This window comes from Microcaecilia unicolor, chromosome 13, assembly GCF_901765095.1.
Source record: "Microcaecilia unicolor chromosome 13, aMicUni1.1, whole genome shotgun sequence".
NCBI lineage: Eukaryota > Metazoa > Chordata > Amphibia > Gymnophiona > Siphonopidae > Microcaecilia > Microcaecilia unicolor.
Window position 1 is genome coordinate 55,064,686 of NC_044043.1, and position 21,885 is coordinate 55,086,570.

The window sequence follows — 21,885 nt, forward strand, 5'->3', positions numbered from 1 at the left end:
GCTCGAAAAACCTGCTCGGTTCCATCTGATGATGTCACCACTACTTTTATGGCTGTAGGATCCTCTTATCCTCAGAGAACTTATGAATAATCAGTCACGGTTTCTATATTAAGACTTTGTAAACAGGAGGTTTTTAATATATGTTTACGAAGCATGGGCTTAATCAACAACTGTGGACGCTTGTCCTCAAAAGCTAATGCTTCAAATTAGTTTATAAGATGCCACCAGCTTCTGTCATTTAAGTTTTTTAGTTAAACAGATTTTTCTTAACGTACTTTTGGCAAAAAGCATTTGAAAAGAGGTTTCCAGTGTTAAAATCTGGATTTCAGGGAGTCTTCATTTTATTTTATTTTTTTATTTATAATTCTTTTCACATTTTTGAAAACTAAATAAACAAGATCATGTTAGTGCTAAACTAAAAGAAAAATATTTATTTTCCAGAATTCTATACTTTAAACGGTTTACAAAATACAAACAAAATGTACATTAAATATAAATTACAGATACACAACAAAAGTAAGATAAAAATTTAAAACACTAATTCTGCTAATAATACAACATACTGTTGCAATGCCACTCCATTTATCACTGTTCCAATCAGAAATTATATAAGTGCCTCAACTAATAAAGAAGTCTTCAGAAATCAAACTGTGAAGCCTCTGCTTCTTCAAAGAATTCCATAAAGAAATCCCAGCTATTTAAAAAACAAAAACTGAAGACCACGTATCATGGTATCTCACACCAACAGATGATCAAGTGAGAGCCACATTGCTGTCTCTGATCTCAGATTCCTATGCGGACGATATACACAAAAACAATCCTTCAAGTATTGTGGAGCTGACAAATAAATTACTTGATGAACAAAACGTAGAAGTTTTAAACTGTATCTGAAAATAAACTGGTAACCAATGCAACTGTTTCAGAATAGTAGTAGTATGTGTCATCCTAGACACTCCAGTAACCAACCTTGCAGCTGCATTTTGTACCAGCTACAAAGGGAAATAGTAAAACTAGAGGACATGAATTGAGGTTGTGGGATGGTAAAGTTAGGAGTAATGTCAGGAAATTCTTTTTTATGGAGACGGTGGTCTATTCCTTGAATGCCCTCCCTAGGAAGGTAGTGGAGACAGAAATGGTGATGGAATTCATAAAGATGTGGGATGAACACAGAGGATCCCTAATTAGAAAATGGATGGTATATAAAAAAAAAAACAACAACCAACCTTAAATAACTGCATATGTGTTGAAGTGTGAGGTGGTGCTTAGATGATGATTCTGGCTGTGCAGAACTAATCCCAATGCTGGGAAGACTTCTACGGTCTGTATCCCATATGTAGCAAGACAGTTTAGGATGGTTTGGCGAAGGCTTTGACAGTATCTCCAGTAGTTGGAACGTTAGGACAGTGCTGGGCGAACTTCTATGGTCTGTGTCCCAGAAATGGCAAAGAAAGACCAGGATCAAGTTTTTTACACCATATTCATTGTTGGTTTAATCATGAATTGATAATGAGTATAACTGTTGGGCAGACTGAATGGACCACTCAAGTCCTTATCTGCTGTCATCTACTATGTTACTGTATAGTAAATCAAGCCCATGAAAAAGAAGAGGACATCTAGATACAAAAAGGAAAGGAAACAATATCAGAAGAAAATATATTTATTTATTTGTTACATTTGTATCCCACATTTTCCCACCTATTTGCAGGCACAGTGTGGCTTACATAGTACCGTAAAGGTGTTCGCCAAGCCCGGTAGAGAAACAAATACATGGTTATGTTGTGGTCAATTAAGGTTCAGGCACAATGGGGATCGAAGAGACGAGGGGTTATATAGTGTCCATTACGAGCTTTGGTTTTCCTGTGTTGCAGAGTGTAGGCATTTATGTTGAGTCGGTAGGGTATGCCTTTTTGAACAGGTTGGTAGTGATTTCCTGAAGTTTAGATGGTTGTATGTTGTTTTTGCAGCTTTTGGCTGTGAGTTCCATAGTTGTGTGCTTATATAGGAAAAGCTGGATGCATAGGTTGCTTTGTATTTGAGTCCTTTGCAGTTTGGGTAGTGGAAGTTTAGGTATGTTCATGATGATCTGGTTGTGTTTCTGGTTGGTAGATCTATGAGGTCTGTCATGTAGCCTGGGACTTCGCCGTAGATAATTTTGTGGACCAGGGTGCAGATTTTGAAGGTAATATGTTCTTTGATTGGGAGCCAATGCAGTTTTTCTTGGAGGGGTTTGGCACTTTCGAATCGTGTTTTACTAAATATCAGCCTGGCTGCTGTGTTTTGAGCGGTCTGGAGTTTCTTTGTGAGTTGTTCTTTACATCTCGAATAGATTCCGTTGCAATAGTCTGCATGGCTTAGTACCATTGATTGTATTAGGTTACGGAATATTTCCCTCGGGAAGAAAGGTTTTACACGTGTAAGTTTCCACATTGAGTGGAACATTTCTTTGTTGTGGAGTTCACTTGGCTCTAAAGTGTAAGGTTGCGGTCGATTGTAACGCCAAGTATTTTCAGGCTATCTGAGATAGGGAGGTTGTGGTCTGGGGTGTTTAAGGTTGTGGGTTTGTACGTATTGTGTTGAGATGAGAGGATGAGGCAGTGTGTTTTGTCACTGTTCAGTTTCAGTTGAAATGAGTTTGCCCATGAGTCCATAGTGTTCAGACAGAGCTTGATTTCATTGGTGATTTCTGTCAGATCATGTTTGAAGGGAATGTATATTGTGACATCGTCTGCGTAGATGAATGGGTTGAGACCTTGATTGGATAAGGACTTAGCCAGCGGGATCATCATTATGTTGAAAAGTATTGGTGATAGTGGTGATCCTTGAGGTGCTCCGCAGTCTGCTTTCCACAGTGCTAATATGTTTGAATTTGATTTCACTTGGTATGTTCGGGTGGTTAGAAAACCCTTGATCCAGCTGAATATATTTCCACCAATCTTGATGTAGTCTAGGAGTCTTAGTAGTACATTGTGGTTTACCATGTCGAATTGGAGGAAAATTATGCTTTTACCTGTAGCTACTTCCTGCTTGAATTTGGCCAGGAGAGTGACTAGCACAGTTTCGGTACTATGGAGGGGGCGAAATCCTGATTGTGATTCATGTAGTATTGAGAACTTGTCCATGTAATCAGTAAGCTGTTTGGTCACCATGCTCTCCATCAGTCTGACTTCTAGTGGGATAGATGCAACTGGGCGATAGTTGGCGAGTTTGGTTTTTTTTCTTGGTGTCTTTTGGACTTGGGGTGAGTAGGTGCCATATTCCTCAGGGAAGAGACCTTGTTGGAGCATGTAGTTTAGGTGGGATGTGAGGTCCGCTTTGAAGTGGTCGGGAGCGGATTTAAGTAGATGGCTGGGGCAGGTGTCCAATTTGCAGTGGGTATTGGTGAACCTATGAGTCGCTTGGGTAACTGATTCAACAGTGAGGAGAGCAAAGTTTGACCAGGTTCGGTCTGCTGGTTATTCTCCAGAGGTTGGGTCCAAGCCATTGATGAAGTTTTTGATGTTGGTGTTGTGCTGAGGAAGTATATTGCGTAGCTTTATTAGTTTTTTGTTGAAGTATTTAGCAAGTTTGTCTGCGGATTGGATGTCTGTGTTGGTTGTGGTGACTGGGGTGGTGTTTGGTAGCTTATTTACAAGTTGGAATAGTTTCTTCAAGTGCGGCGCATATCTAACTTATCCACCTCAGTTGCAACATTCATTTCGCTCCCAGGACCCATTTCTAACACAGACACATGAGCCTGTCCTCAAGGGATGGCAACTCCAGCATTACCAGGTTCATGAAGGCATTGAGGCATTCTAGCAGCTGCTGTTCTGACCCTTCACTTGCCCCAAGGAGCTACTCCTTCTGCCCCGGGCACAAACATAATTGAAAAATTTTTTTATACCACATAAAACCTAGGTGGTTTCCAAAAACCACACATAATAAGCTTATATAATACACAAGACAAACATAATCATACACAAGACATAATTCATAATGGTCAATCAGATGCATGATTTGCACAGAAGCACTGACCTTCAAGTAGGTCTTAGCTTTTCCTTTATGCTTCCAAATTACATGGACGGTAGAGAACGCTGAACATCCCAGTGAGCAGAAAAGTTTGATTATGCTTTTTATACTCAGGCTTATTGTTTGGTAATGCATAGGTGTGTAGAAAGGATTTGTCAGGTGAATCATCTGGCAGAGGTGTCCTAAAATTAATGCATTACTCTATGGAATATTGATAGTTGCAACTTTTTGCTGTTCTCCAGGTGCTTTGACTGATTATAGCACCGAACATTCTTCTAGATGTTGACGGGCCAGTTTTAATATCACTTTTAGGGGTGTACCTTGTTTTTATAAATTCATTTTGTGAAGAAACTTATGCCTGTAAAACTTCCTTTATTAAATCTTGAAGTGCATTTCTCTAGTTTGGCCAGCAGGTGGTGCATGTTATGTTTTAAGTTGTGACAAAGAACTGACCTTTCCCTTCTTTAGTTAACACAGATAAAGGAAATGCCTGTAGTGATGCAACCAGCTTTTTTTAAAGTTGACTGGGCTCTGATTGGCCCAGGAGCTTTTTTCCACTTGAATTGTACTGGCTTTTGCCCCAGTTTCAGCCTGGGAGAAGAGAGAGAGAGAGCTCTTTTCTGAAGCCCTGTAAAACAGTTATATTTGATAACTGATGAGCGACTATATGTCCTCATCTCCCCAGGTACTTTCTAGAAGTAAACAAATGTTTAGTTAGTGTTATAATTGATCCATATTTCAGTTATCTGTTATTGTTGCTGATTGCACATTTTTCTGTCCACTGTTCAAGTCCTAAGATAAACACATTTGTTTGTTTGCCCTGCCTGTCTCAACTGATAAGAATCCTAGTGGTTTGTGTGTTGGGTCTGTGAGTGCTTTCTGGGAACTGTGGGACCAATGGGAGTGTGGCCCCAGTAACCTAGAAATCACTGGGGATAATTTGAGAGCGGGGAATTCACCCAGAGGCGGTTGTGACCCAGTCGGTGGGAGGAGGGTGCTAGTGTAGAGCACAAGCAACAGGTGGACCTGAGCTGTTCTGGAGATAGACCCTCTAAGTGGCTGAGGGGTAACCTCAAGCGGGTGGCTAGGCGTTTCATGACAGACTTCTTTATATGTCATTTATGGTGTTACAATCCCAGTTATTTACGTTTATGTGGATGAGTGCTGGACAGACGTGTATATTGCTGGAAAGATTAAATATCTGAGGGAGCCTTTTTACAAAGCTGGGCTTGTTGTTTTTAGATCACGACAAAAATCAGCTGGTGGCAAATGCTGAGATGCCCATAGGAATATAATGGCGTCTCAGCTATACCGCGATTTAAAAATGCTAGTGCATTTTTGTATAAGACCCCCCCCCCCCCCCCCCCCCCCCCCCCCCCCGATGATATCCCTTTCCTCTCGCACATAATGTCAGTAAACTTCGTTTCTTTGGCAGAGGCTATCGCTACATTAGTCAACAGACTTGCCATTCACAGCATTTTTGAGTATGTTTCAAATCATTTAGCATATGCTAATATTTTTTTAAAAACCCTAATTTTAGCAACAGATTGCACGACCTTCACAAGAAGAAAAAGAAATAGAAAAAGTAGAAGAGGAGAAAGTGGAAAAAACAGAGAAAAAAGAGGAAGAAAAACGAGAGGAAGAAGAAAAAGATGACAAAGAGGAATTTAAGTAAGTGGTTGATTATGTGTTATGAGTTAATGAGGTTGAACATCTCCTTCCCTTATATATTTAGTACAACAAGGTAGCAGAAGCAGAGCATGTTCACCTTTGCTCTTTTTACCAGTAAGTAAATACAGAGCTGTATGATGCTCTAGTTTGTCTTCATGAAACTAAATTGCTGTATACTTTGAAGATGCTGTTAAACATATTGTGCTTAGATATCATTCTGGGGTTCAGGGCATGTACTTTTGCCAGATGTACATCTCTCTCAATTGTCTTTGCATACCTACCATTCATTCAATGGATTGATTAAAGCTGCAATTCTTCAGCAAACCACAACATATTCCTTTTTACATTGTTCAAATTTGAAAAGGGCCCACATGGATAAAAAGTATACATGGACTTTCCCAGATCTTCAAAGTAGAGGGGCATTTTTGATATGGTGTCCTAAACTGATGTTGGATGTATTGCAAAATATGTCCAAAAATCCAGTGCCAAACATGGTCATTTTCGAACCGGAAAAACATCTATTTTTGTGGTTGGAAAATAGCCCTATTTTAGATGTTTTTGTGCTCAGTGCATCTTTCTTTTAGGGCTATTTTCAAACAAAAAAGGTCCAAGGAAAACATGCACGAAAAAGAAGCCACTAGGGATGTCTGGGGGCCAGAAGTCTTACTAGACTGGCCACACAGACATCCCAGCAGAGCAGGGGGCACTGCAGTGAACTTCACATAAAAGGTCCCAGGTACACATCACATCATAACATATTGTATGGTGAGTCCTCCAGGAATAGCAAAAATATACTGTACACCACTGCAGTAGCCTTTATGCCTGCAGGTACCATCTATAAGTGGGTTCAGTAAGTATTTTGTAGTTTTTGGGGTGCTCACACTTTCCACCACAAGTGTACCAGTTAGAGTGAAATATAGACCTGAGTTCCCTTCTCTACAGCCTACTATACTGACCACTTGACTACTACAGGGACCTGCTTGCTGCTGTTTGAGGAATGGCCATTATAAGAACATAAGCATTGCCAAACTGGGATAGACTTGAAGGTTCATCAAGCCCAGTATCCTGTTTCTAACAGTGGCCAATCCAGGTCACAAGTACCTGGCAAAATCCCAGAACAGTAAAACAGGTTTTATGCTGTTTATCCTAGAAATAATCGGTGGACTCCTAGGATAAGCAGTATAAAAACTGTTTTATATCTGAAGCTGTCATAGAGCCTGGTGTGTGTTATCACTTTCACCCCTTAGGGGAGGTGGGAGGGGGTCAGTAACCACTGGGAAATTAAGGGGGGGGGGGTTATGCCTATCCCTCCAGTGGTCATCTGGTCAGTTTGGACACCTTTTTGGCACTTAGGACATTGTTGGCTAGACCTGTTTCAATAATGACTATTTTTTGCCCTGGATGTTTTTACAATGTTATATTATCGCAGAAAAATGTCCAAATTGTAAGCCCACCCTAGTCTCACCCCAAAAATGCCTCCAACACGCCCCCTTAAGTTTTAAATGAACTACACTGAAAAATGTCTTAAAAATGAGGTTTGAAACTAGCAATTTGGATGTTATTTCGTAGTCCCACTGTGTCTTTATAGTCTGCATGTTGAGTATGGTGGTTGTGATGATTTCATGTTTTGTTTCATGGTCCCTGCTGAAAATAGTAGATTGTGCAAATTATAAATTTCAATAAATGTGTGTAGCTCTGCTTTGAAAATTACCCTAGAAATACTATGTACTTACTCGTGTTTGAAGCATGCAGATTTTCTGAGTTAACTTGTGCACATACCCTTCAGTTTTCAAAAGTATGGACATAATTTAAAACTCATCTCTAAGGAATATCACTACTTGCTATGGAAAAATAAGTATAAAATATAGATTTTATGCGCATACTTTTACCTGTATATTGAGCAGGCTGTTCTATAAAAGCTCATTTCTATGGCTAAAGCACTGTTTTCTCTGTAGAAATGCTTTTGAAAATTGCCCAATGTATAAAAAACATAAGAATAGCCATACTGGGTGAGACCAGTGGTCTGTCTAGCATAGTATCCTGCTTCCAACAGTGGCCAATCCAGGTCAGAAGTACTTGTCAGAAACCCAATTAGTAGCAACATTCCATACTACCAATCCCAGGGCAAGCAGTGGCTTCCCTCATGTCCATCTCATAAACAGACCATGGACTTTTCCTCCAGGAACTTGTCCAAACCTTTTTTTAAACCCAGATACGCTAACCGCATTCTTCTTGCTATATAATTATGATTCGCTAATCAAGATGATAAATTAAACATGGCAAGCCCAAAATATGTGGAGCTTTTGGAGTTGTAAGGTGGGGTATGAACTTGTGGCTTTTAAGCCTTCTGTGCACTAAGCTCCAGGCTGTGCTTTCTTTACTGCTATTCAGAGAGACCACAAGGGACAGAGAGAAAATGGAAAGTGCAGCAGAGGATTTGGAAGAGCGAGAACAAAGTACACCGCGAGGTAGAAAGACTGCCAACAGCCAGGGTCGTCGCAAGGGAAGGATCACCAGATCTATGGCCAGTGAAGCAGCAGCTGCTAGCGCAGCTACAACAGCAGCTACTACTACTACTACAACTACTACTACTACTACAGCTACTACTATTACTACTGAGGAGCCACCCCTTCCGCTGCCACTTCCACCTGAGCCTTGTGAGTAATGTTGGAATAGGGAGTGGTTAAATCTTGTATGGATGGCCATCTTGCTCTTGTTCTCTGTTAGATCATATATTTTCCGTAAAAGCACTTGATCCCTTAGAAAAACTAAAGTGGAACTGCAGTAGTCGCCAAGAACTGTAATGGAAAATGTTCCCCTGACTTGTGAGTGTATGACTGTCAAGAGGTTATAAAGTATTCCAGTGGGAAGAAAAGAGGTGGCGATAGTTTGTGTAATTTGGAAAGAGCTGTGTATATGGGAACGATCTTAAGTTTGCTCATGAAACTTTGTTAAATCTGCCCATTGTTAGGGAAGTTTGATTTACAGAGGGGGAGGGCATTTTCTGTGGCAGCACTGGTATTGTGGAATAAGCTGCAGGTCAGAATGGTTAGTTTCTGCCAGGTACTTGTGACCTGGATTGACCACTGTTGGAAACAGGATACTAGGCTAGATGGATATTGGTCTGACCCAGTATGCTATATGTTTTTACTAGCCGTTGAGCCCGTAAAAACGGGCTGGTATTGAGGTTTTCCTCCCCCCGCGGTCACCACCGCTCCCCTCCCCCCCGCGAAGTCGCCACCCCGCTCCCCCCCCCCCTCGAAGTCGTCGCTGCCGCTACCCCTCCACCTGGTCCGGGCCCTCTCTTCACTTCTGAACTTACAGATCCATTCGCCGAACGCAGCAACACACATTAGCTGAGCTGCCCCTTCCTTCTCTGCCTGTGTGTGTCCCGCCCTCGCTGACGTTATGTCACAGGAGGGCGGGGCCACAGGCAAAGAAGGAAGGGCTCACTGCAGCTCAGCTGATGTGCGTTGCTGCGTTCGGCGAATGGATCTGTAAGTTCAGAAGGGAAGAGAGGGCCCGGGCCGGTGGAGGGGTGGCGGCGGCGACTCCGAGTGGGGGGGGGGAGCGGTAGCAACGTCGGCGGCGCAGTTTCCCTCTCTGTCCCGCCCCCCCCCCCCCCCCCCCCCGTCATCACGTATTGACGCGGGGGCGGGACAGAGAGGGAAGTCTCTACTGCGCATTTGCAGTGAGTACGGTCACTCGCCGTTTATATGTTTGATGTTTATATGTTCTTATGGGAGGAGGTTTGAAAATTGGTTAAGAGCTGTTTTTGGCATATGGCTGAGGCATCAGGAGTTGTAGTAGAGAAGGGGGTGTTTTCTTGCTTTTTATGGGATGGCAGTGGGTTGGAAGGGGCTTTATTAGTGTGTTTTTTTTAATTTTCTTGTTTTATGAATTGTTTGTAATTTTGTGTGGCTTTGTAAAACACCCTAAGTTTGGTTATAGAAATGATTCATAAATTGAACTAAATTCTGGGGCTGTCCAGATAGCTTGCAAGTCCACGAGTAGTTCATGCTTTTGTCTGCTGAAGGGAGGACAGTTTTCATTCTGGGAAATTTACTTGGGCATCCACTTAAATAAGGGGATTTGGATTTACCCCACACCTTTGCAGTGGTAGCTTAAGTCAGTTATATTCAGGTATGTTAGAAATGTCCTCCTCTCCAGATTACTACTACTACTAATCATTTCTGTAGCGCTACTACATGTATGCAGCACTGTACATATTATATGCAGGTACTTTCTCCGTCCCTAGAGGAATCACAATCTTAAGTTTTTATACCTGGTGCAATAGAGGGTTAAGTGACTTGCCCAAGGTCACAAGGAACTACAGTGGGAATTGAACCCAGCATCAAAGCCCGCAGCACTAACCATTAGGCTACTCCTTCTCCCAATGCAGTTACTTTTAGGTATACTAGATATTTTGCTGTCTCCAGAGGACTTACAATATAATTTGTACCTGAGATAAAGTGACCTGCCCAAGGTCACAAGATTCATCAGTGGGATTTGAACCCTGGCCTCTCTGGTTCTTAGCCTGTTGCTCTTACTTCATAATCAAGCAAATCTCTTTGAAAATTGTTCTCTAGTGTTTGATATACTAACAGAAATGTGGAGGATGCATGGAGCAACCTCCCAGTGGAAATGGTAGAATTCCAGATTCCAGGAAGCCTAGGCTAAGCACAGAGTATCCTTCATTATGATGGAATAAAGTGAAAATCAGAGACTAACTGGGTTCCCTGACATAGTTCCAGGAAGCAAATTGGGTAGACAAGATGGGTCTTATTGTCCTTATCTGCTGTTATATTCTGTACTTCTGTATTTGTCAACATTGAAAACAATGGTCTGACAGTTCCCCAAGGTATTTGTAAATATTTATGTTCAGCAAGGGTGTGAGTGTTCAGATCTTTTTCTTCCTTAAATGTAGTAGTAGTAATATAGAAAGTAGGAAATGTATATGCTCAGAAGGTATACCCAGGAATGCATATAAAGGACGATTCTATAATAGACTGCTTACATTTGCAGGTGTTTATGTGCATAAATATACAGAATACTAACATTAATTTGTGCACATAAGCACATAAATGTCAGTATTCTGCTTGTGTTATTCTGTAGTGGCGTGCCTATGTGACACTGTGCATAAATGTATGGGGGGTATACACAGGGGTGGAGCATGGACAGGACATAGGCGGGGCTCTCACGCACGTAACTTACAGAATACTGTAAATTGCGCATGTCCCTGCTACATTTAGGTGCCTGCAGTTAAACCAGTTCTAGGGTTGGTATAATTGCAGGCATCTGAATGTCAAGTGTACTGATATTCTAGTATTCCATAATGGAACTTGGGTGCCAGGTGCCATTATAGATTAGGCTCACTGGCCTCATCGTGACACTTAAATGGAGGCTATTTAAAATGTCTGTTCTCCATAGTCTCTCCTATATCCTAACAGCCACTACTGTGCACCCCCTGTTGGCATTAGGAAGCGTCTGCCTTCCTAGGTGTACATATGGTCAAGTAGTATTACTATCATTTGACATTTTGCAGTGTTTGATAGACTTGATCATGATATTTTGCTAGCTACGTTGACTGAGTTTGGTTTCACCAATTCTGTTTTTACCTGGCTTAATGGATTTTTAAAAAGAAAATAGTTGCTACTAATTAATTAAGGATGGTGCATCTTCGTTGTTTTGGAGTTCCTCCTATGTGGATTCCCTCAGGGGTCATTCATCTTTCCTAGGTGTACATATGGTCAAGTAGTATTACTATCATTTGACATTTTGCAGTGTTTGATAGACTTGATCATGATATTTTGCTAGCTACGTTGACTGAGTTTGGTTTCACCAATTCTGTTTTTACCTGGCTTAATGGATTTTTAAAAAGAAAATAGTTGCTACTAATTAATTAAGGATGGTGCATCTTCGTTGTTTTGGAGTTCCTCCTATGTGGATTCCCTCAGGGGTCATTCATCTTTTCTTTGCTCTGCAACATCATTGAGTTCATTGAGTATGGTAGTTTTGGGTGAAATAATATACTCATTTGCTGATATTTTCCTTTTAGTTCCCATTAATTCAAACTTGATTAGTCCATTTACCGCTATGACTGATGGTATTGAGAAAATCAGTGGTCGCTTTTTCACTATCTTAAACTCAATGCTGACTAAACTAAACTTCTCTGGTTTGGTTTAAACCAGGAGGTTATTCCAGATTCGATACCTACTGGTAATGGCATCTGTTGAGGGGTGGATAGGACTTCTAGAGTTTTAGATGCTGTTGGATTCATCTGTAAGTATGAAGCCTCAAATTAACATGTTAACTAAAAAAAAAAAAAAATGTTTTTTTTTTCTAATTTAAGCAACTGTGTTTAGTTCACTCCCACTTTTTTCAAGTACTTGTCCAGTTGACTGTCAACTGGAGTCGGGGCCGGTTTTAGACAAGCTGGGGCCTAGGGTAGAAATTAAGGAGGGGGCCCCTGATCCTCTCCCCCCGATCTCCCCACCTGCCATTATTATCACACATAAAGCAACTTAAAATGACTTCACACCAAAACACAGACAGACCTTCACCAAATACAGAACAAGGGATCACAAATACAAATAGAAATTGAACTGGAAACCCCAAGAAATTAAACTCAAGTAAGTACCCCAACACTGGTGAAATAAAAACAGACATGCACTTCCTTTTGTACTGTACACACTGAGGTCCCGGTACCAGGCCTCCCCCAAATTAGCTGACTCCCTTGATGTGGCTGGTGGAGGTCCTGAAGCCCTGCCAGCTGAAGACCACCTCCTCCAGTCTGGCAGCCAGAAATCTCCAAGCTCTTTAGCTAGTGGCAGTGTCCCCGAGCTGCTACCAGTTGCAGAGGTTGGAGAGTTCTGGCCACCACACTGGAGGAAGAGATCTTCAGTTGGCGGGGCTTGGAAATCCCCCCCAACTTAGGTATTTATATTTTGCAATTGGGCAGGGGGCATGGAGGAGGGTTGGGGAGAAAATTTGGTTCTCACCCACTTTGGGCTCAGGGCCACTGCCCCGTCCCTCCCCACTCGGGAGCCACTGAACACAATACAAAGATTTGTGATGCACATATTCCAAAGCTAGCATATTCTGGTTAATAAATTGAAAATAAAACACCTTTTTCTACCTTTGTTGTCTAGACATTTTTTTTTCATCATGTTGGTCCCATTTTGTCTCTTATGCTTTCCTGTGTCTTCTTATAATTCTCTTTCCAGTGGTTGCTGTCTTATTTCCTGTGTCGTCTTATAATTCTCTTTCCAGTGGTTGCTGTCTGTTTCCTGTGTCTTCTTATAATTCTCTTTCCAGTGGTTGCTGTCTGTCTGTTCCTCTTTCTCCTCCTGGAATAGATACCCGGATTATGGGACCCCCCCCCCTAACGCTGCCCTTACTGGAGTATCGTAATTCCTTTTACTTGAGTTTCATTGAAACTTATGAATAGACTTAAACTGATTCAGAATACAGCAGCTAGGCTGATACATGTAAAATTTAAGCTTGATCATATGCCACCTTTATTGATAAAGAACAAATTATGTTAAGGTTTGCTGTTTAAATTTTCAATTAACCCTCCTCACCACCACCCTCTACCCTTCCCCAACCCCAGCAATAGTTGATTTCTACTGCCCCAAGGAATCCTAATCCATCCTGTTAAAATGTCCAGGGGTACAAAATACAACCCATTCTGTATGCCCTAGAGGGGAGAAATACGCCCTATGAAGCACTGTCTAGCTCTCCTGTCTTCCATAATCCTTCCTTCAATAGTGCTGGTAGCAGAGTGTACAGCATCCCCCATGCAAATTTTGCTAGTTGGAGCCAGTATGTTTGCTTGTTTTTCCAAAACATCAAAATATCGTTGTCTGCATCACTCAAACATAAATAACAGTCCAGCTCATGAACAGGCTTCAGAGTAGAAAATGACATAGAGACAAAGTCTGTCCCCGTCATTGTGGCTCTGTCCCCATCCCTGCCCCGTCCTTGTGGCTCTGTCCCCATCTCTGCCCCGTCCCCATGGGCTCTGTTCTCGTCCGCGCGGGCTCTGTCCCTGCCCCTGCGGTCAGTGCGGGCCCCTGTCCCCGTGTCATTCTCTAATAAACACCTCCATCCACCTAGCTAGCACCACTGTCTTCAGCCCATAACACCAGCACTGTAGTGATAGTGCAGCAGTCTGCCTCAACTCAGACTTTTACACAGATGAGCAGTATGTTCCTTATTCTATATTCAGTGCCCTGGTAGGAAGTTGCTCCCTGGTAAATCCCCCCCCCCCCCCCCCCCCCCCGAACATAGAAGTGGCTGATCAGATAGATTTCTAGTCCCACAAATTTATACATGCTATCCACCAAATGTCATCAAATTTGGGGGGGGGGGGGTCCCCCCAAAGAGATGGGTCCCGGAGACAGACATAGAGGATCTGGCCACATGGCATTTTTTTCTTTACAGGGGAAAAAAAAAGTAAGTCTAGAAAAAAACGGCAGTTTTTTGGGAAAGGGCACTGGCTTGGAGGAGGAGCAACAGCTGCAAGTGACCTTCTGTTTTACCAGCTGTGTTATAGATTGGACACTGAGGGTTCAGTATCCACATTCCCACAGTTCCTTGATTGCAAGGTAGAAATAGAGATTTATGTTTTTTAAGTGTTCGTTGATGCAAGGTTTCATCTTCAGGTTTTTAAGAAGAAAAGAACTGCATTATTGCTATGGTTTTTTCGTTCCAACCCAATATAAGTTGGGAAGAATTTTATACAAAACTAGTCGAAAATATCTGTCTTGTCTATCTGTGTTGCCCATCTGTTAAGGGTCAAAATAACTCTCTGAACATTATCAGAATGGAGTTAAACTTGGCATGAGGGAAAAACCAGTGAAAAGAGAGAAGACTGAGAATAAGCCAAAACAGACTGGAAGTTTCAGAGATATAAGCCTCCAAAAAAACATGACCAAGTACATTTCTGTGAGAGAAGAGTTCTAACTTCTGTAGAATAATTAACGGGTGAAGCTAAATGATTTGATCATGTCAGATCACTTCTGAAGGAAACTCATTGGTTGCCGTGTATTTATTGCAGGAAATACAAGATGTTAGTTTTGGCACATAAAGCATTTTATTCAGGTTGTCCTCAATATTTGGCTAATCTGCTAATTCCATGTAGTCCACTATCAGGCATATTTTCAAAGCACTTAGCCTTCTAAAGTTCCATAGGTTTCTATGGAAGGCTAAGTGCTTTGAAAATATGCCTATATGTACCCTAAGATCTCAGAATCAGAACTGCACATGGCAGATTAGGGAAAAAGGGGAAAGAGATTTGATAATATCGCCTTTCTGTGGTACAATCAAAGCAGTTTACATATTATATAGTTGATTCTGTCCTTAGTGGGCTCACAATCTAAGACTTTTATTTTTATTTATTTATTGGTACCGGGTGCTGTGAGAATTGAACCCACTTCCTTTGACTTTTAGGCCATTGCACTAACCATTAGGCTAACCCTCCACTCTTATTAGGGAGTCCTATATGTAACTCTATGTCACAGCCTTTACAGCTAGAGAACTGGTTAGGCCGTTTTAAGAAGGCTCTTAAACACATTGTTTCATTAGCGTTCGTGGAATCTTGAGACCTATCAGTAGAGCATTTGTACAGATACCTATAGGAGAGACCCACCTGCTGTTATATAATGTCTGTTGCCTGTTCTTCCTTAACGTGATTGTATTTCAACTTTCTAGAAGTTCTTTTTAAGCTGTACATTTTACCCTAGCATTTTCTCTCCTTTAATTTTTGACTGAACCACTATTATGAACCACTCTGTCAATATCACAAGGGCATTATATTAAATAGAAGAAATGAATAAATAAATGAAATCTGGCATATAGGGAAAACAGTAAAAAGACACACCAAGTTAAAAATGGGCCAAATCGGTCAGACTAGAAGTTTCAGAGAGAAGAGCCCCCCCCCCCCCACAAAAAAATAAAAAGTTGCCTAATGCATTTTTGTGGGAAAAGGAGTTCCAACTTCTGTAGCAAAGAAACTTAGAGTGAAATATAACAGTTCGATAACAGCAGGGCAGTTTAAAAGGTGGAATTCACTACTGCCCCTCCCCACCACAGCCCTAAAAATACCCCATACATATGCCACACCATTTCACAAACTGCCCCATCTTCTAAAACTACACCTTGTAACTGCTTCACACCCAATAACTATCCTCTGGAAATGCCAACTACCCCACATCCAAAAAATATCCCCTGCAACTGCCACACCAATCCTAAATGCTAAACTTCTTCACAAATTACAATCAATTGAAAACGTGGTGATACATTTAATTTTCCAGTTGAAAAGATTTGATAGTGTTGCTTATTCAAATGTTCCCCCATTTGTATTTGTTTTCATCAAGATTAAATGATCGTTTTTTATTAAAATCTCCGTACTTTAAAGGCATTTGACTTTTTTTTTTTTTACCATGAGTGTCCTATTTGGAACACTTTTCCTTTAAGGATTTGTTCTGAAATGCACTATATGAGCTTATGAAAAAAACTTTCTTGTTTGATAAGTGTTAGCTGTGTTATGGTGTTTTTTTAATACTGTTGTAGCTCCTCATTTGTCTGAGTTGTTTTGTTAACTGTCTGGAACATTTTGATGGGACTGGTGCGGTCTACAAATAGATGATTAGATAAACTGCCGCCCCCTTCGAAAACTTCCTTCTGTAAACTTTCCCACTCCCAAAAAAACTACCCAACTGTCCCATCTGCAAAAATATCCCCTAAAACTACCACACGCCCTAAAAGACCCTACCCACAATTCACACAACATTCCAAAAATTGCCCCAATATAAATGCTCCACCACCGTACAAATTACCCCACCCTTAAAAGTTGTCCTTCTGTATAGTCCAAACTACTCCTTTCCCTTCAAACTTGCTGCCCTGCTACCCCAGGCACGTCCACTACACAGTCATACCTACACACATACATGCAGACTGCATAGATGCACACAAGTACTTAAGATCAGGAGGTTAGAATTGCCAACTGTTGAGAGCCTGGCGGAGCATGACTTGTAATTGTGCCGAGCAGCCCAGAGGGACCAGGTGCTGCAAGAATACCATCACTGGGACCTACATGATGTCATTGGGAGGTCCCAGCAGACAGATCTTCATAAGCGTGGTAGAGCTGAAGTTGGGCTGTAGTCTAGCGGAGCATGACTGGTGATGATGCTGAGCAGGCACTGCAGGGACACCATTGCTTGGGCCTACCTCACATCATTGGGAGGTCCCAGCTGGAAGAACTTAAATTGCGTGGTAGTGTTTTTGGCATTCCACCACAGGGACATGGCCCAAAGGGGCGTGACCAGAGGCATGTCCCTCTGGAAACCCTCCAGAGCCTGATGGAGCCTGGAACTTTGGGTCCCTAAGGTGTACTCGGACTTCTGTGAGTACAGTTTTATTTATTCAAGATGGGGAGCACAAGGGTAAAGAGGGTCCTTTTACTGTTACCAGATAAAGCTTTTACAGGCCTGATGGGTAAACATTAGTGTTTAATCTGCCATGAAAGGCCAAGTGGCTACTTCCTCCACACATTTGTCTAGGTCTGGAGCATCATTCAACCCAGGGGTCCTCTTACTCCCACCTTTAGCATTGACTTCCTTAACGTCCTCTGAGGGAGGGTCTCCTACACCAGTGTCCTTAACCCTTGGAGTTGATTTAGTTGTGCCTCCCCAAAACCGTACTTCCGAATGTAAAATTCAGTTCCAGTAGCCCTGATTTAGAATTGGGGTCTGATGAACAGGTTCCCTCTGATATTTCCTTGGTAGACATCTGGATCTGTGATGAGGGGTAAGGACTAGGCTGAAAAATTCCACTTCTCAACTTGTGACTATGCAGTTCAGGCTTCTCAGACTTTCCAAAATCTGGATTTTAGACATTTGGATTGTGATAAACGTTTGGTGAGCTTAAAGCCTAAAGTGGGTACGCTGCAGGCTACTAGCACTACCAGCATTATGGACTCCAATGTTATCACATGAGATCCTGTTTCACAAATATCTAAAGGAAGTATTGTCTGTCCTTTGCTGATTCAATACTGTTATCAAAATTTTATTATTTACCCCAGGAAAAAATTTCTCAAACCACCACAGGTGCAAAGATGGATTTACTTGTAGTGATTCTGAATTTGATTTAACTACTGTAAATTTTTGGAAATGTCCCAAGATGTCTTCCAACATTTTTGTAAATGAGAGGGATAAGGTCTCAGTATTACCGGCTTATTTTAAGAATAAGTCAAAATATATTGTGGTCAGACGTTTAGGATGTTTCCTGATGTGGCAAGGGCCACACAGTTGAAACATAAGAAATTTCTAGAATTGAAGCCTCAAGTTCTTGCTGTGGGAGCTGCTTTTTTTTTTTTAAGTTCCTGTGCAAATGTATGATTACCTATCAAAATACTAATTGTGTCTTCCTTGAACCTAGTCAGGGAGAAAAACCTTTTTGTTAAATAGCATCAGCTAGACCCTAGGTAAGGTTAGTTAATTAAGGGTATTATGTAACGAGTCTTAAGATATACAGCTCAAGATTTTAATTTCTTAATATTTTCTTGATTTAAGCCATGTGCTTTCTTTAATGTGGCTTTTAGAAATAGTATTTCTTTGGTAGTATAGTTTCTTTTTCTTAAGTCTAATTGTTTGGTGTTTCCTTTGAAACCAAATAAATAAAGTAAGTTAAAGAAAATTGCCAACAGTCTGGCTTTTTTCAGAAATCAGCATAATTTTATTTTTTATTAGATGTTCAAATTATTACAACCCATACGAGAAATGGATCAAAACAAAAATAATTGGAATTTTATATTTGTGTCTAGAAGGTAGAATGATAGGTAATTTTTCTGAGTTTAAAATCTCTTTCTACAGTTATCTAATCCACTCCCCATCCCTATGTGAATGAGTCTGTCCTACCTGCCTCCATTGTAACTAGCAGCAAGTCCAGCCAATGGGAAGGGAGTGGGGACGAGGGACTGGAAGGCTGCTCTAGTCAGAAGAAGGGAAGTGATGATATGAGGCAAACTTCTGTGCTGTAGAAGAGAAGTTTCTGTATCTGGTGGGAGGTGGAAAATAAATGAAACCTTTCCAGAAAATGCCACAATGCCAGGGTTGCCAACACTTCGGTTTTCCGCGGAATTGGGCAGCTTTTATAAGTTGCCTGCGGGCACTTTTTAACTGTTGAGGGTTGTGACATTTTGGATAGTTTCCGACTCTGTCTCCTATTGGTCAGATTTGGTGCTGGAATGAGGCTTATGCTGCTCAAGCCTCTTTACGGTTCCAAATTTGACCAATAGGAGGATGAGGTAGGTGGATGAGGTCATCAGCCCTGTGAGAAACACCCCCCCCCCCCCTTTCTCCTCACTCAGCTTGGGTTATTTTGGGCACCTTTTGGGCACGGATTGGACTGTGTGAAATCTGGCAGTTCTTCAAAACTTACGTAATCTGAGTTTCCAGCACCCCCTCTACTCGTGCCCAAAAAAGTGGAAACTGTATGTACAAAAAGTGGAGATAAAATTGACCTCGGTGAAAACCACACTCCTCACTCAGTATAGAACTAAGGCGTACACCCATCGCTGTTCAAAAAAAAATGCCACCTAACAGAAAAACAAAATAGAGTAAGACGTTGTGGTCTCATGAAACAGGAATAATATCTTAGAACTGCAGGTATATATAATACAAAAAGTCTTATCTGCTCAATCACCACTTCATCTTCTGCAGAACTCCACCAAATACCCGACAGGGAGCCCTGTTTCTCTTCACTGCATCAGAGGAATAAATTCCTGTAGTCAGGCCACCACATACTGCAAAAAATGGTGATACAAGTAAAGAAAGTATGTAGAATAAACTCTCTTGTGAAAAAATAGTATTGTTTATCATTTATTATTATTTGATATACCGTTTCTCTTGTGGTCAAACCAAAACAGTTTACAATGAAATTAAGACAATTGAAAACAACAAAGATACAAGGAACTCCTTAATTGATAGTAAAGCTCAGATGGTCAAGACCAAACACTCAACACAAAGATTCTCAAATTCAGTCAATCACAAACATTACTAATTAGAACATAAAATATAACTAAGCTGTCATCAGCGTTGAATCATCAACTATTTCTTTTCTTTTCTCCCGTTGCACAGCTCGGTCAAAAAAAACAAAAGACATTCTGAGGTCAAATTGTTGAGGAGAAAACAGTATTTTGAATATCAGTATAAATGGATTGTTGGATTACTTTAATATGGTTTTTATTGGTCTTTCACAAAAGCAGTTCCTTGTCATCAAGCAGATGCAGCCATTACAGATGGGTTGTGTCCATCAACCAGCAGAGGGAGATAGCACACTTTTTTCAGTGCCTCATACCAGCTTGCTCCACTGCCTCTCCTTCAGTAATCTCTATCTCCCCTAGCAGAGTGGTTGTAGCATCTTCGAGCTCCATCAAAAATATGCCTGGAGGTGGCTCCTGGCTTGCCAGTTGTTAGCCGGGGTGTTGGAGGCTATAGCAGCTTTACTTTAAAGGCACATAGGTTCGCCCTTTCCCTGCCTTACCCATACCTCCGTGGATGTGGACACATTGCTTAGCTTTCCCTGTCCTTCCCCACCAACAGTGGATGCAGGCACATAGGTTCGCCCTTTCTCTGCCTTTCCCACTCACCTGAGCCTCCGGAGTTCTATTTACCTCTGCTTTCCTCACAGCGTTAAAAAAAAAAAAAAAAGGAACAGAGGTTTTTCCTTGCCTTTTTCTGTGGGACCGGAGCTGTGATACTCGGTCCAGTGAGGTAAGAGTGTTTTCTGACTCCTCCGGGGTGGGCCCGCGATTGGGGCGATTTTGGCGCAAACTGCCATTTTGAATTTTACCACCGTTTTCGGCGATGGCTGCAGAGAATGTAAAGCGCTGTACCAAGTGTGGCAAGCGCAGATCAGCAGCGGGGCTCTGTAAATCGTGCTGTACAGACATTAGAGCCGGCCCGAGCATGGCGAGCGACGATTCTTCGTGCTCTGAGCTGGCAGCGGACGTCATTTTGAATTTACCACATGGCGCGACCTCCGCTGAGACGGAGAGTCCTGAGCCCGGGGGGAGGCCTCGGAGTGAGGCTATATGAGAGCTACTAGCCTCGGCAGAGATCCGGGTGCCCAGGGTGAGTTTTTCTCCCCTGATTTTGTCTTATTAATGCATAAAGCATACATGCTTAAAAGAGCTCTCCCACAAAGCCCTGCAGGGGCCTCTTGTAATGCCCCCCCCCCCCCCCCCCCCCCCGGTGGATTCTAGCCTGGGTATGCCCTCTGAGGCGTTATTCCCTGATAATTGGCAGAATATAAAGCGCAGAAGGGCTCATTCCCCTTCAGAGAGTGCTGCACCTCCATTTCCCCCCCTCCCTCCCCCCCCCCCCCGTGGTCGGGCTGTGAGGATTCGGAGGACTCTGGCAGGCCTTCATGGTCTGAGGAGCCAGAGTCTGGTGCAGAAGTGACTCAGGATCTAGACGATCCCTCCGCGGTGAGGATTTTCCACCTTGATGAGCTGCCAGCGCTTATTTCTGATACCCTGCAGGCTCTCTCTATTGAGGACCCTGACAGTGGCTCAGCCTCCTCTGTGAATCCTAGGATGGCTAGTACCAAAAAGTCTGCTCGAGCCTTTCCATTGCATGACTCCATCCAAGAGCTTATTTCGGCTCAATGGGCTGACCCCGAGGGACCGTTGAAAGTTTCCAGGGCTATGGGGCAATTATACCCTCTGAGTGAGGAGCATATGTATCGCTTTGCTGTGCCTAAAGTGGATGCCCTAGTCACAGCTGTGACAAAGAGAACTACCCTCCCTGTTGAAGGAGGTGTTGCCCTGAAGGATATTCAAGATCGTAGACTGGAATCAGCACTTAAACGGTCATTTGAACTTGCAGGTCTCACTATTCGGGCGTCTGCATGCAGTTGTTATGCTGCTAGAGCCTGCCTGGCTTGGTTGCAACAGGCAGTGGAACAGCCCGGTGATGGAGCGGAGCCCTTTTCAGATGTGGCTCCGAGGATGGAGTCGGCCTTGTCCTTTCTTGCTGACGCCCTTTATGATATTGACAGAGCTTCGGCTAAACACATGGCAGTAGCAGTGGCGGATCGCCGTCTTCTTTGGCTACGGCATTGGGCGGCGGACATGGCCTCTAAGCAAAGGTTGGTGAAGTTGCCCTTTCAAGGCCTTCTCCTGTTTGGTGAGGAGTTGGAGAA

The 21,885-nt window shown here is 42.3% G+C and overlaps 1 protein-coding gene across 9 annotated transcripts in view; it reads left to right on the forward strand.

The window, feature by feature from the left end:
- Window positions 1–21,885, forward strand: part of LOC115482561 (nuclear receptor corepressor 1-like) — a 315,982-nt gene that overhangs the window by 143,184 nt on the left and 150,913 nt on the right. For all 9 annotated transcript variants that reach the window (XM_030222440.1, XM_030222445.1, XM_030222447.1 and 6 more), the window contains exons 15-16: window positions 5,546–5,676; window positions 8,068–8,333. In XM_030222440.1, coding sequence (XP_030078300.1) covers window positions 5,546–5,676; window positions 8,068–8,333 — 397 coding nt within the window. The remainder of the gene's footprint in view (window positions 1–5,545; window positions 5,677–8,067; window positions 8,334–21,885) is intronic.